We start from the raw sequence: 14,386 nt of genomic DNA on the forward strand, positions 1-14,386 counted from the left end.
AAAACAACACAGTTGCATAAATTTATGAATTAATGCTCTTCTAAGCAGCGTTGCCATGTCTGCACCATGAGTAAATAACAGTTAATAATAGCAAAAATGTAGCTGGATCTAATTCTTTTCTGGTCAGACAGAATATCAGGTAGGGCAAACGTCAGCAGGCGTGCATGGGCAACGGGAACGCAAACTCAAACAGTAACAGCAACTGTTGATTTGTTCGTTGGAGTTTCGGAGGGTGTTGGCCTTTCACGACTTGGAAAGATAAGTTTGGTTCAAAAAAGGAAATCATTGTTACAGAGCACGGGTCCTGTGAGTTCATAATAGCAATTTTTATTTTTCCCTTAAAAACCTGCTTTTAGCATCTTCATAACATCTAACAATGTCAGCACTCGGGACCATTGTCATGTTGTTAAGTATTGTAGGTAAGTCATTTTTTCAAGTTTCTCAGTTCTTTCAATTTTGTTATATTTATTTCGTTTAAAGTATATGATACTTAAGCACCATGAACTAGGCATTCTAATAAACTGGAGCAATTCAGTAAATGATGTTTGTAGTGTTACTTTTTTATTATTCATAGCTGAATTTGATTTTTCATGCTTATCTTTTTGATTTCTCATAACTCCGCCATCCTATATGAAAAATGTTATAGCATGTGTGGGCCTACTAACATAAGACTAGCTTTTATATGATAAAACCAGTTTTAGATGAGTTAACTATGGTTGCTCTAAATTTAACCTGTGAGTTAGGTTTAAGTGTTAGTTACACCAGGAGGAAAACGCCATGGAATAAACACTTAACTCACACTGTACTCACACAATTGTGGTGATGTACAGCGACAAAGGAACAAACCATGCATAAAAAACTTCACATCATGAATGCATAAATTAAAATTATCAGTGTATTGTATCATATATAAAAAATTTTTTCAATTTAAATTATATTAAATGTATTAATTCAGTTTTATTTAAATAGTGCGTTTAACAATTGGCATTGCAGCTTTACACAATCAAAAGTATAATTTAAGTTATATAAATAATAAAAAGATAAAATTATAATCATCTTAGGAAATGTACAGTACATGTAGCCTATTACAATGGTTAATCATTTTTGTCTGGTTTTATCATTACTACTTTACAATGCACTTACAAACAAGTTAAAGGTGAAATTTGATTAATTTTTTTGAAGGTTGAAAAAACTGTTCACATTAGAAGCATTTGAATTTAAACATATTTGCATTGACAGGAGTTAATTTACAGTTTATTTCTATAAATCCAAATAAGTTGGCGAATTTCATACTTTAGGTCAAAAGTATTTTATCTCACTTTTTTCCCCAATATATATATATATATGAAATACAAAACAATTTAAATCTTAAGAATTAATGTTGACTTATTCTTACGGTCTACGGTTCTAACTTTGACAAACTACACTATGCAGGTGTAAACTAAGTATAATCTGTTTATTATTATTATAATTATTATTATTATTATTATAATTATTTTAAACTGGAGTAATTAAATTAGGATTCGAGATTAAATTTATGTTTTTTCAAACTCTCTTCCTGAAACAGATCGCAGGAGGGGGGTGGGCGGGGGGGGGGGTGTTGTAATGTTTGAATTAGAGTGTAAGCGCAATGAGCTCTAAGGAAAAGAGTTTGAATAATGCAATCTCAAATCCCAAGTTAAATTTGATGAATCACATGCTGATGGTTTCGGCGGTTACAAACCCCAGACAGGTTTCAGCAGGTCCACAACAAGCTATAACAGCCTTCATCATCCATACCCTAAAAAAATTGCAAATGTGATCCATTATAGTTTACCATGTTTGTAATTCTTTTGTTTGGTGTGTATGCTGTAGGTGGCACCGTGTCGATCACTGTGCAGGTTACTCCAAAGTTTCTCAACGTGACCCTTGATCAGACTGCAGTTCTTGATTGCATTTTTTCCACCAATCAGCCGTTGACCAATCTCATGGTCCAGTGGAGTCTCTACCCGTCGGGCTCTGATAACCCTGAACAGGTGAGTTCTACGCTCGGGTAACAAGCTCTGGTGATAACTCTCATTTTAGTGTTCTAATGTTAATATCACACCAGAGTTTTTACGTCTTATTTGGTTTTGTAAACTGATTAATACACATTAATTTTAAAAAAGGAAATTTTAAAAGTTTAAAAAAAAACTAAAAGTTTCTTAAACCCCAGTTTTCATCTTCAAGTTCAGCTTGCTGTTAATTAAGAATTATAATAAAGATAATTATTTTTTATATGTTTATAATTATAATGTAAATGTTAACCAGAAGTCCTGCAACGGTCGTACATAGTGGAAATAAATACAATGGTCGCCACTGGCCTTCACGGTCCCTGGTTGGACTACAGATAGATGGATGGATAATTATAATTAGGAAACATTCATAATGCTTTACTGACTAACATCATGTAGTTAATTGGAATTAACAATTCAACATTAATAACCATACGCAATGCTAATAATCTTTTAGTGTTTGAAAAAATACCAGCTACACAAATTGAAACATAAATAAAGTCTGGAATGACAGAAGACAGAAGCATGTTGTCATAGGAAAATAATGATCTCTGTGGAATGTGATGCAGGATATGATGCTTAATTAACCATTAATTAAGCAAAGAACCACATTTTAAATATACAAGTTCCAGTTTCAGTACCTTTTATAATATTTTTTTATTTAAAAAAAATTGAGAATAAGTATTTTTCCACACTTTTTGGAAAAAAAATATTACCTTAGATGGACAAATAACTAGTTACAGTATGGTAACTTCACTGATCTTTATTTACAACATCAAAATGACAAAAATTAAAATTTTTGAAATTTCCTTAAATAGTTAAAAATTTTCAATTTCAATAAAAAAAAAAATTTTAAGAACTCATACATCCTGCGATATACTGTATATATAAATCATCTAATTGAGCTCTGAATTCTTTAATTTATTATATAGACAATACTCTCTCTCTCTCTCTCTCTATATATATATATATATATATACTGTATATGCTGTGAATATTTATGTACATGTGATTTCTAAGTTTTTTATTTCCAATAAGTTTGCAAAAATCTCAAGTAAACTTTTTTTATGTTGTCGTTATGGGGTGTTTTGTGTAAAATTCTGTAGAATTTAATCCATTTTAGAATAAGGCTGTGACATAAAATGTGGAAAAGGTGATGCGCTGTGAATACTTTCCGGATGCACTGTATATGTATATCACTTTTTATTAGCAGAACAGCAGACGAAAAGGATAATGTCTGGCTTGTGGTTGAAATGTTTTCAAGTCATCCTGTTATACAAAACTTTCTAAAACTTTATCTTCACTGTAGTATATAACAATATTAATTATTTTTTTACTAAATGTTAATAGTACATGATATTGGTACATCATAGGAAGTTAACATTTATCAAAGAGATGGTAAAGAAAAAATACTAAATAAACATTGATATATTGTTCCATTTTTATTTTTCTCATTTTTAGGTGTTCTATTATCAGTCAGGAAAATATCTGATTGGGCCGAAGTTTGTGAACAGACTGAACGTCCTTTCTAAAGTTGGAACCTTCATGAACGCCTCCATCTCCATCAGCAACATGCAGACCGCAGACGCCGGAACCTACACATGCGAAGTCCGCAACTTCCCTGACATCGAGGGGACGACTGAGGGCAACAGCAGAGTCCGTGTCCTGGGTATGAAAATAACACCCCAGTGTTAGATAGTTTAACATTTGTAGATACTTAAGTTTATCTTGAGGCTATCACATTTGACTTAAACTGTAAGTTACTATAAAATCTATTTTAAGAGTAATTACATAGTAGTTTTTTTATCTAGCTGCTCGTTGTGAGATGTATCGTTGGTATCTGATGTATCTGTAGCTCAGTATCAGTCACCAGGGTTGCCAAATTTAAAGCAAGTCTCTAACCTAACTACATGACAGGGGTCCTTAAAGTAGCCCAAATAAATTGACTTCATATACATGTATATATATACAATATACAAGGGGACGTTCAAGTCGAAGCAGGACTTTTGATTGTTAAACATTGTTCAAATGTTTTCCTGCAGCTCATCACCGTCCTGTGCTTTAAGTCTTCTGTAAATGTCAATCACTTATGCCTTCATTCACCATAAATTTCATCACAAGTCCCGGTTTGACTTGAACGCTCCTAGTAATATATAGTATTTACTTTTTTTCACTTTTTTGAATAATTTGTATCGACCTACAATTTTATTCTAAACGAAATCTGTTAAATATCTCAGTTTTCAGCTCATATGCTAATATTAATAGGACTAACATTTAATATAAACTATTTTTTTTTGAGTTTCACTTAGACCCTGCCACAGACAAACAAAGGCTGAAATCTCATAGTTTGATTGTTTGTTTGAATTTATTTAATTAATTAATTTTGTTGTTTAACTGATGTAAGTATTGTCTGATAATTTTCACTTCACATCACCGTCCCTCACAGTAATGCTGTAAAATGCATCTTTCTTTTTTTTTTTATCTTTTAGAGAAACCGTCACACCCATTCTGCGCCGTGCATGGAGACGTGTCGACGGGTCACCTGGTCACCCTCACCTGCCATTCGGAGAAAGGAAGCCCCTCCCCTACATACACCTGGACTAGACTGAATCAGGGGATGAGGGCACAAGTGATGGGCATTACAAGTGTGTGTGTGTGTGTGTGTGTGTGTGTGCATGTGTGTGTGTGAGAGAGAGAGAGAGAGAGAGAGATCCTAATGCTGCCTTTTCACTGCTTCAGCCAAACAACCGTAGACCAGAAATTATAAATTTTCTATAAAGAGCCACACAAGTGGTAAAAATTTGTGCAAGGAGATACCGAGTAGATAAGCATGCAACCGAACCTTCTTACATTTTAGTCGCCAATGCACTCGTACCATCAGTTCTTATTAAGTTCCTGCTTTAAATCTCACAGTTGCTGCAAATCATTTATCATTATCAGTAAGAAGTTCTTTAAATTTGGAACAATTCTGAAATGTAGTTTAGCTTTAACATGCGAGCTAGCTAGTGTTATTTTAACTGCAGCTAGTTCGGAAAAAAAAACATACAACATCCTTCCTGTGATGTTTGAAGTCACCACTAGAGGGCAAAATATCCAGAGCAGTAAAAAGGCAAATCTGTGTTCACGCTAGCAAGTGACAAGGCCATACACTTATAATTAGGTGTGGGCGTGGCCTGTCTTATCCAACATATATATACAACCCACAGTAAAATATATACATGCACCTGTTTAGGATGTATTTTATTCTTTTATTTTTCGAGCACTAAACATGTGAGTTACTTTTGCAAGAGCAGGAGTAGGATTCTGGGGACGAAAAAAAACGTGTCTTTTGGATTTTACAGATTTAAATTTTCAGAATTAAAAATTTTGTTTAGCGCTCTGTGGCTTTGTCTCTAGCTGGCATGAATGCAGAGTTTTATATTTATTTATTACTGAATTAAATTTACACTCAGCATCCAGTTTATTAGGACATTTTATCTACTGTATATTTCTGTGCATTAACTCAATAACTCATTTTTCTAATCAGTCACAGCAGTGCTTTAACTTTAAAAAGAATTTCTGAGATGCTTTTCAGCTCAGCGTGCTGATTTGGGTTACTGAGTTACTTTTGTGATTTTTTCATCATTACAGAACAGAGTAATACTGAAATACACAAACCAGCCTGTCCATGCTACAGTCAAACTCAATGAGTTATTTTTATTTTCATAAGTTTATGCATTGCACTGCTGAAACATGACTGGCTGATTGGATAATTGCATGACTGTGCAGGTGTCCTTTCTGAACTTCTGCTTTTGTTCTGTTGAAGATGTGAAGACTGGCACACTGTTCATCACAAACATTTCTCAATTTGAGTTTGGAACGTATCAGTGCAACGCCTCCAACGTTTTGGGCTCCTCTGTCTGCACTGTTGATCTGAGCTCAGGTAGTGTGTGTGTGTGTGTGTGTGAGAGAGAGAGAGAGAGTTATATCACTTATACATTGCTAATTCTATCATACTGTATTTAAAGCATTTTTCTCACACCACCATTTTCTAATGTTCATGTTGTGAAGACCGAGTGACATTGTTGTTAGTGTTAACAAGCTCGTTAAATCTGGTTGCCCAGAGATGAATGATGCCGCCATAGCGGGCGCAGTGATTGGAGCCCTGCTGTGTGTGGCCTTCATCGTGCTGCTGGTGTGGTTCATCGCTCATCGTCTGAAGAAGAAGCAATACAACGCCGCCAAGGCTAGAGAGTGAGTCTCTCACCAACAGGAAAAAATAAATAAAATATGACGTGTGGTTCTGATCTAATGCATTTTGCAATTCTATAAATAATTTTGTGCATTTAAAAAAACTTTTAAATAAATTATACCATCACCACTAAAAGTAGGAAATTTACATATGAACAGTTTGACTGCAAAACACGATAAGCAACATTTTTGGACTTTTATTCATTTTGACAAATTATTGTCCTCAAGCACAGATGATTTGTCTATAACAAAACTTTAAAAACCACTATATAGACTTATTTTAAAAGCTTTGAACATGCATATTTTTTGGCATAACATGATAGCGAGCGGCCTCATTTCATAAGTAAACGTGATGCATCCATAAAGAACCAATCACGTTGCTTTCCACTGTCACATGATCAGTAAAATTAAACTACTAACTGGGCAAAATAATAAATGCCATTGCAGTTTCCCCAGCAGTCATGGACTTCTATAATAAAAAGCTGTCCTCAGCTACTGAAGTCAAACGGGTAGATGTGCGGGCTGATGATGCTGTAGACTGAACTTTATATTTATCAATATATCAATTCTTTTTATGATTTTAAGATTTTTTTACATGACAAAACTCCACACTTTTTTTCCCTTGTTCCAATTTGCTGCGAGTGACTCAGAACAAAAACACATTCAAAGCATAAGTTTGTTATATTTTCTTTTAAAACTTCACAAACATATTATGGATACTAAATATGTATATTTACACTGATACAAACAGGCTGAATAATCCACTGTTGGAGTTAGAACAAAACATTTGTTTTTGATTTTTAATTTTGAAGTCAAATTGTCCAAATGAACAAACACATACAGTACGTTGCAAAGTTTAGATCAAATACATCAGAGTGTCATATAAACATGTGCTTGTAATAGAATAGAAAAAAAAACTTGAGGAAACTCGACAATTTTTTTTTACAGATGATTAATATCACAACATGCATCAAATAAATGGGGAAAAATCTCAGATTTTAAATGTGGTCTCCTTTTTTCCCATCTTCATAATTTTAATATCATTATAATTATATTTTAATCTTACACTTAAACTAAAATTAAATAAACAGGAGCACAAAAGGATTTATATTTTTGTTATTGCTTCTCTTTTGAACAGGACACAAGCTGCAGTGGACTATAAGGCCGTCCCTCCACAAGACACTGTCCCTGAATAAGCAAGTCACCCGCATTCCTGAGAAAGCTTTTTATATATTTGTTTTTTCATTTTTTGTGTTTTTTAAGCAATCGAGATACTGAATGACATTTCTGTAATTTGCTTTTATACGCAATGACATTACTGCAGGATTTATAGTGGTAGCTTAACTGCATTTTTTTTGTCCTTGTTCTTTGCTCTCTTTTTTTTCTTTGTTTTTGGCGTAATTTTTTTGTGAAATAAAAACAAAGAACTTTAAATTAGCTTTGGAAAATGATCGACTGTGTATCACTGCCGGGTGTGAGAGTTGCATGTATCTTGTTCATTCTTCACCTGATGTTCACGTCAGCACGGCTCACCTGGTGAGTTTAATATCCTGCAGCTTGTTTAAAAGTGTGTTTTTCTGATATAGGACATTTTCTAATGAGGTGTGTCACATGTAAAAATGTCATTTGTTACAAAATTTAACAAGCAGTTTCGCATCAGAAGACATCTTTACTCTTAGCTAAGTCATTTCTGGACTGTTACTTTCTCATTAGTGAATTAATACTACAGTCACAGAAACTTTCCTCACAGCTAGTGACACAGCGGTGCTCAGAATGAATCATTTATCCACCGATATCACAGACAAAAACAGAGATAAGGATGTTTATTAATGTAAGGTGGGAAATTACAGTGAAAAAGGAAACCGTTATGGAACATATGTCATCACTAAATGATATCACCTCTTAAAGATCCTTCACCCATATTTCACCTTTTTGTACACTTCAGGAATATCGTACATCATTTTAAAGCCTCAAATCTGTAACAACAAGCAATATACATGTAGTATCACAGTATACTGATAGAAAGCTAAATTGTATTGTATTTATATAGAGCTTTTAGCAATGATCAACGTCGCAAAGCAATCTCAGTCATTTTATTGACTTATTCACATTAAAAGCACCAATTGAGCCAGCACTAGTATACCTATTAGTCTTATTTATAGTACTAGTGTAGTAATACTTACTAAGTGTACTTTCTAATGCATAAGGTCTATAGTGGTGGCCTGGTAGACTTTCTAAGGTCACTGTGCTCACCTGAAGCAACAGCAGACACTGCTCTATCCTTAGGTGTATAAAGGTGCAGATATATATATATAATATTTTTTTTTTTAACTGTTTGATAAAACAACTAAGTCTTGGCTTTTAAATGGCATTACACACATGCATGAGGACCAAAATCTGTGGAAACAGTCATCCTTGAATCAGGGCATGCCTTTCCAGGCAAAATGGGTAAAACTAGGTGTGGCCTTTAAGAGTGTAAATGGTGGAACCTGTATATTTAAGATGCAACATAGCTTTAACATTTCCTTGCATGGCTAACATAAAAAAAAAAGCTGAGCAAAATAGAAGAATAAAGTAAATTTTAAGATTTCAGTCAAGTATTTTATTATATATATTTTGAATAACTCTTCATTGATTTGTGTGTAGATAAATTTAAAAAAAATTGTTTTTGTAACAAGATTAAGTTGGGATATTCCTCAAGATGTCGGTAACAGGTATCACTTACTACTCATGACTCTAGATGGATGGAAAACACCTTCAGTGCACTTAAAAATGGGGAAATACATAGACGGTGTATAGGAACAGGAAGCAGATGTGCAGAATCGCATCACGTACGTTACCCACTTCCTCTCCCGGTTCAGCTCTGTTTTCCCCCCCCCACACCACACACACACACACACACACACACACACACCAGTCTGCACTATCTTCTTCTCTTACTATAAGGACAATACCTTATTATTAAAATGCATGGTGATGTCAGAACAGTGTCTTTGGTGGACGTGTCCCGGCTGATCTTTAAAAATGAATGTGATGGTGACGTGAGGCCTCAGCCCAGGTTAGGTGGTTTTCCAATGAAGCTTTGATCAACTGTGTTCGATGTAGCAGGTGTGCCTTCAAAACCTTTAGACTAATGTCTCAAAAACCACACAAAAAGACAAACTTGTTTTTTTTTTTTATGTGGTGTGTCAGTGTTAGCGTGGGAAAGAAGGAGACCATGATGCACGTATTTCTCATATGTAGATGACCTCCACTGTGTATTCTTACTTTCCCTCTTCAAATCTTTACTTTAAAATGTCTTATATAGTCGCTTGTGTACATCATACACACATGTTCGCACTTATACTTTGCCTTTGTTTTTGAATTTAATTCTATATTACATGCTATTAAACATAGCATGTTTAACCTTAGAAAGTTTGTGTATTTTAGTGTAATTGTTGATGAAGGTGCTAGTAAAAAACACAAGCCTTATATTTAAAAAAAAGCCTTAAATATCCAGTGTCGTTGGTTATTTTGGGTTGTTTTATTTTCAGTTGGTGTGTTAGAAAAAATTATAATAATCATAACAGAATAAAAATTAAAAAAAAGAATAAAAACGGCCAGACTACCGTTGTTGACCTATGAACCAAATTTCATCTGCTCCTCATATAAACACTGTAAGCATTAACATTAAAACTCGGGAATTTTTCTGTGTCTGACTTCTGACTTTCATCTTTCAGTTTCAACCACAGCATGTTGCAGCCTTTGCATTCTCTAAGTGATTCATAGCACTAATGTGATAAGAGAGTGATAAAATCTAACATCACTGCAAAAACGAATGAAAGCTAAAGCAGCAGGGGCGAGCTAGCTCAAAAAATAAGCAAACAATTCTAGGAAATTGCAGTAAAATGGGCAGTATTTAAGACGCAATTTCCTAAATAAAAGGTTTCAAGTTGTAACCATGTAACATGTAAATGATTTATTTGATCATCAGAATAATACAAGCAGCTCATTATAAACACGTATGCATTTATTCATGTGCAGAAAACAGTTTAAAACATTACTGTTAGTCTTATACTTAAGTAAAAGTTTTAATTATGCTTTAAAATTGTTTTCCATTTAAAATGTTAAAAGGTTTTCAGGCAAATTTTATTTGTCAGATAGAAGCAAATGTTTGATTGTAATGCACTTGTGCTCACTGCCCCATTTAACTCCACAGAGCTCTTCAAGGACCAACCACTACTTCTGAAAAAAGAGTCCAGGACTTATGGACTTATGAGCAGTTCCTTGAATGACCACTAGGAGTTGGCTTCAAAATTGAGTCTATCACTATAGATGTGAAAATTCCTGGTTTACAGTTTACAGCCTGGTGCAAAAAACTGTTTGGAGTTCCCATTCATGACACCTGTACTGGGGTGACTGTTTATGTTACTCATTAGTTAAAATCACAATAAACCTTTTTTTTTTCATAATTAGGGGCATGGCTAATTTGAGTGACAGTTGTTTTGCACGTGTCCAATAGCTAGATGTCTCTTACCCAGCTAACTGGATTCAGTGAACTTTACTTTTTAGCTGTTTAAACCTTGCAGAGCATTCAAATTCTTATTTACTTCAACATATTTAATCTATCCCGGAGGCGAGTTCTTGAGGCACAATTTCGTATTGTGAAATGCATTGTCCCATAGGAAATAATATAAATGCAGACAATCCATTCTAGTCACCCCAAAATATTACCAATATTACCAATTTCCAACACTATAATCATATGTTTGCATATAAAAACAATCAAAACATTTAGAAAAGACAGGGAAATTAAGTAAAATATGAAATACAGTACATGGACATTAAATCTCACTTAACCTTAATTTATTTTTATTTAAATTTTTTTTTTTTCAAAATTTCTCCCTAATTTAGTCAAATTCAAATTTTATTTGTTACATACACAGTCATACACATAGTCGTGGCCAATTCCTCCCCGTCACTAGGGGGCTCCCACATTAAGGCTACTACTACCACCCAGTCGGGAGGACGAAGACTATCCCGTGTTTCCTCCGAACCGCGTGACGTCAGCCGACCGCATCTTTTCGAATTGCTCGAAGTAACACACTCGGAGGAAAGCGCTAGCCGCTTCTTCCGCATGCGCGAGCTCACAGATGCCCCTGATTGGCTGTAGATCCGTTATTAATGTGGGAGCGCAAGTACCTCTCACCCCTCCCCCCTGAGAAAGCTCGGCCAATCAGCTCTCTCGGTGCCTCCGGCTGTGAGAGGAAAACAGCATCACCCGGGGTTCGAATCAGCGATCTCTGAATGATAGGGCGAGCACTTTACCACTGCGCCACTCGGAGGCCTAACATTAATTTATGGTTTCTTGGCACCGGCTGCTTTAAAAACCAAACTGAAAGGGGCTCCCTTTTCTTCTTGCTACCGTCCTTGATAACCCATGGTGCTGTGTCGTGAAAAAAGAAACCGCTATGGAACATATGTCGTCACTAAACGATATCACCTCAAAAGTATGCGTAATCGGAAATATGCGTGACTGGCTGGGTCGCTCGTATGATGTAAGTGCTTCATAGGCCGTGGCAAATTTCTTGCCAAATTTTAGTTTTTAAGGTGAAAATTCACAAGTGTTTGTATGTAGGAAACACTGTAATATGGCTTGCAGTGAGGTTAACTAAATTCAAATTCAAATTTTATTTGTTACATACACAGTCATACACAGTACGAAATGTAGTGAAATGATTACACGACCGCCAGTGACCTTAAAAAGAGAATTAAAACTTAATAATAAGTAATAAATATCAATAGAAGAAATGTGATAGAAAATTTAAATTAAAAAATTAAAATAAAATTTAGCTAGAAAAAATAGAACCTGAAAATAGAAATATACTGTACACAGAGAACTATAATGGTGTGCAAATATGCATAGAAAAAGTGACTTTGTGCAATGGTTATTAAAGTGACTTTGTGCAATGGTTATTAAAGTGTCTTTGTGCAATGGTCCAGAATGTAAATGTGATGTGCGTGGAGTTGTCCCTGTTGGGGAACTATAGAAAAAGATAATACTGTGGCGTGGGCGGGACGACAGCTGATGACCAGCATGCCTTGTGGGGGTTTCTATGTGTTCACCCTTAAGGGTGTTTGGGGTAGTGGCTTCGGCCCTGTTTGTGTGTGGAGGTGTGTGTGACCTGTTGAATGTGCTCCGGTTTATGCTAAGGCTAAATTGGATGTGGTTCTTGTGTGAATGTGCTGCCCTTGCTATACATGCTGTGTGTGAAATAAAGCCATTGCATTGGGCAGCAAGTAAGCTCACTCGTCTCTCCAACATCCTTTCCGGCGGTAAAATGCTACAATACTGTTGTTCCCTTTTCCAATTGTTTGGACTAGTTTCAGGTCCGTTGTGTAACTTTTGCTGAATCCTGGTTAATGGTGGGGGGAAACAAAACTCACCTGCTGTACGGAAAAACAGCAGGACAAAGCTATTAGGTTTAAAGCATTTCCAAATGAGCAGCTCTACTGTACACTAGGTGACTTTGTTGTTGGCTCTCAACTGCTTAAAAAATTACTTTAAAAATTCACAAGATTATAGTCTATAGCAAAATCTGCAAGTCAGGTCTCTAGACTGCATTTGCTCTGAGGCTATTGTGAAGAATAGAATCTAACACCAAATCTTTGGTCATGAGATCTGTCTCTGCTGCTGAATTGGAAATTTTACTATTAAATTATTATTGTTTAAAGATAAATTATAAGAGCCCTTTAAGGGAAATTATGGGGATATAACACAGACCACATGGAACACATTTTGAACATCACCTGGCATTTCCCCTGAACGCTTTAGGGTTAAACATGCTGTGTGTCATATGTTATAGCAGTCTTTTCTTAATTTGATTCAGATCTTTTTTTTTTCTTTTTTAAGAAATGCAGTCAGAACAGGTTAAACATAAAATATGAGATGCTATTAAATCATTAGAATTTTACATAGGATTAAACTTAATGTCATTTTAAAACAAGCTTTTTAAAATGATTGATTTCTGTCACATGTGCTACGTAGGCACACCATCATTTTGGAAGTGATGTCATGGGAACACAGGTTCACAGATTGTCACATGACTGCACCTGGATGCTCATTAGATATCACTTAGGGACTTTATGAGTTCAAGTTAAGGATAAAGCTGAATAAGGAACGTTCTAGAACAGGTGAAGAGTTTGTGATACTATGGGTTCTTATGTGCTACTCTAAATTTCCATATCATAATCATTAAATATTGACATTGCTTATTTAAAAAAATTACAGGAAATAAATGATTTCTCCAAGTCGAAAAAAAACTTTCCATGAATTAATACAACACTCTGTGAACAGAGCCGATGTTTTTTTCTGGACAACTATTAAGTCAGCCACGTCTAGACGGATAGATATACAGTATTTATACTGTATGAATACTATTTGATTTAAAAACCCAAAATAATTTTTTTTGTATCTCCAATATTTTTAAAGTCATAATCCTCAAAATCAAAAAAAAATATTTATTTCACTTGATGTGTAGTGATTTTAGAATATTTGACTTTGACTTAAATTACAGCAAAAAAAACTGCTTTTAATAAAATACTCACAATATTCAATTTTTTTACAGATGCACTTATTATGTTTGTTCAACATATTTCACTCAGGTTTGTTGATGGTGAAGTGACAGGTTGCTTTACATTCCAGTTCCCCCTCCTGTCTGTGTTTCCTTCTGGCTCTCCCATTTAGTTCCGTCAATATAGTTAGTCCCTGCTTTCACTCTGAACTGAAGGTATACTTCCACCTTATACATTAGGGGACTGTGACCATGTGACAAAACCTAACTGTTATCTCTCCTTCTTCTTCTGCTCTTTTCTCTCTCTCTCTCTCTCTCTCTCTCTCTCTCTCTCTCACTAGCAGAGGTGGGTAGAGTATCCAAAAATTGTACTCAAGTAAGAGTAGCTGTACTTCAAAATAATATTACTCAAGTAAAAGTAAAAAAGTATTCGGTGAAAAGATACTCAAGTACTGAGTAACTGTTTCATCATAATGTCAGATTTTTATTGTTATTTTTAAAAATAAAATAAATTAATTCAATAAAGTAGATGAATAAAATTAAATATCTTTACAAAATATCAAATTAAGG

The 14,386-nt window shown here is 34.7% G+C and overlaps 1 protein-coding gene across 1 annotated transcript; it reads left to right on the plus strand.

Moving 5' to 3' along the window:
• The first annotated feature begins 257 nt into the window (after positions 1-257).
• On the plus strand, positions 258-7,689 carry LOC128507517 (V-set and immunoglobulin domain-containing protein 1-like). Its single transcript, XM_053478494.1, has 7 exons — positions 258-419; positions 1,855-2,015; positions 3,495-3,702; positions 4,523-4,678; positions 5,839-5,955; positions 6,137-6,266; positions 7,402-7,689. Exons 1-7 carry the CDS (start codon positions 377-379, stop codon positions 7,457-7,459), a joined length of 873 nt encoding a protein of 290 aa, XP_053334469.1. The 5' UTR covers positions 258-376; the 3' UTR covers positions 7,460-7,689.
• Positions 7,690-14,386: the final 6,697 nt, after the last annotated feature.

This window comes from Clarias gariepinus, chromosome 19, assembly GCF_024256425.1.
Source record: "Clarias gariepinus isolate MV-2021 ecotype Netherlands chromosome 19, CGAR_prim_01v2, whole genome shotgun sequence".
Taxonomy (NCBI): Eukaryota; Metazoa; Chordata; class Actinopteri; order Siluriformes; family Clariidae; genus Clarias; species Clarias gariepinus.

What these genes read in the sequence shown, in the direction of transcription:
- LOC128507517 (XM_053478494.1), top strand. Translation starts at nt 377, where the DNA reads ATGTCAGCACTCGGGACCATTGTCATGTTGTTAAGTATTGTAG. An exon ending in CATGTTGTTAAGTATTGTAG is followed by an intron (nt 420 to 1,854) that starts GTAAGTCATTTT and finishes TGTATGCTGTAG; the next exon opens with GTGGCACCGTGTCGATCACT. An exon ending in ACAAGTGATGGGCATTACAA is followed by an intron (nt 4,679 to 5,838) that starts GTGTGTGTGTGT and finishes GTTCTGTTGAAG; the next exon opens with ATGTGAAGACTGGCACACTG.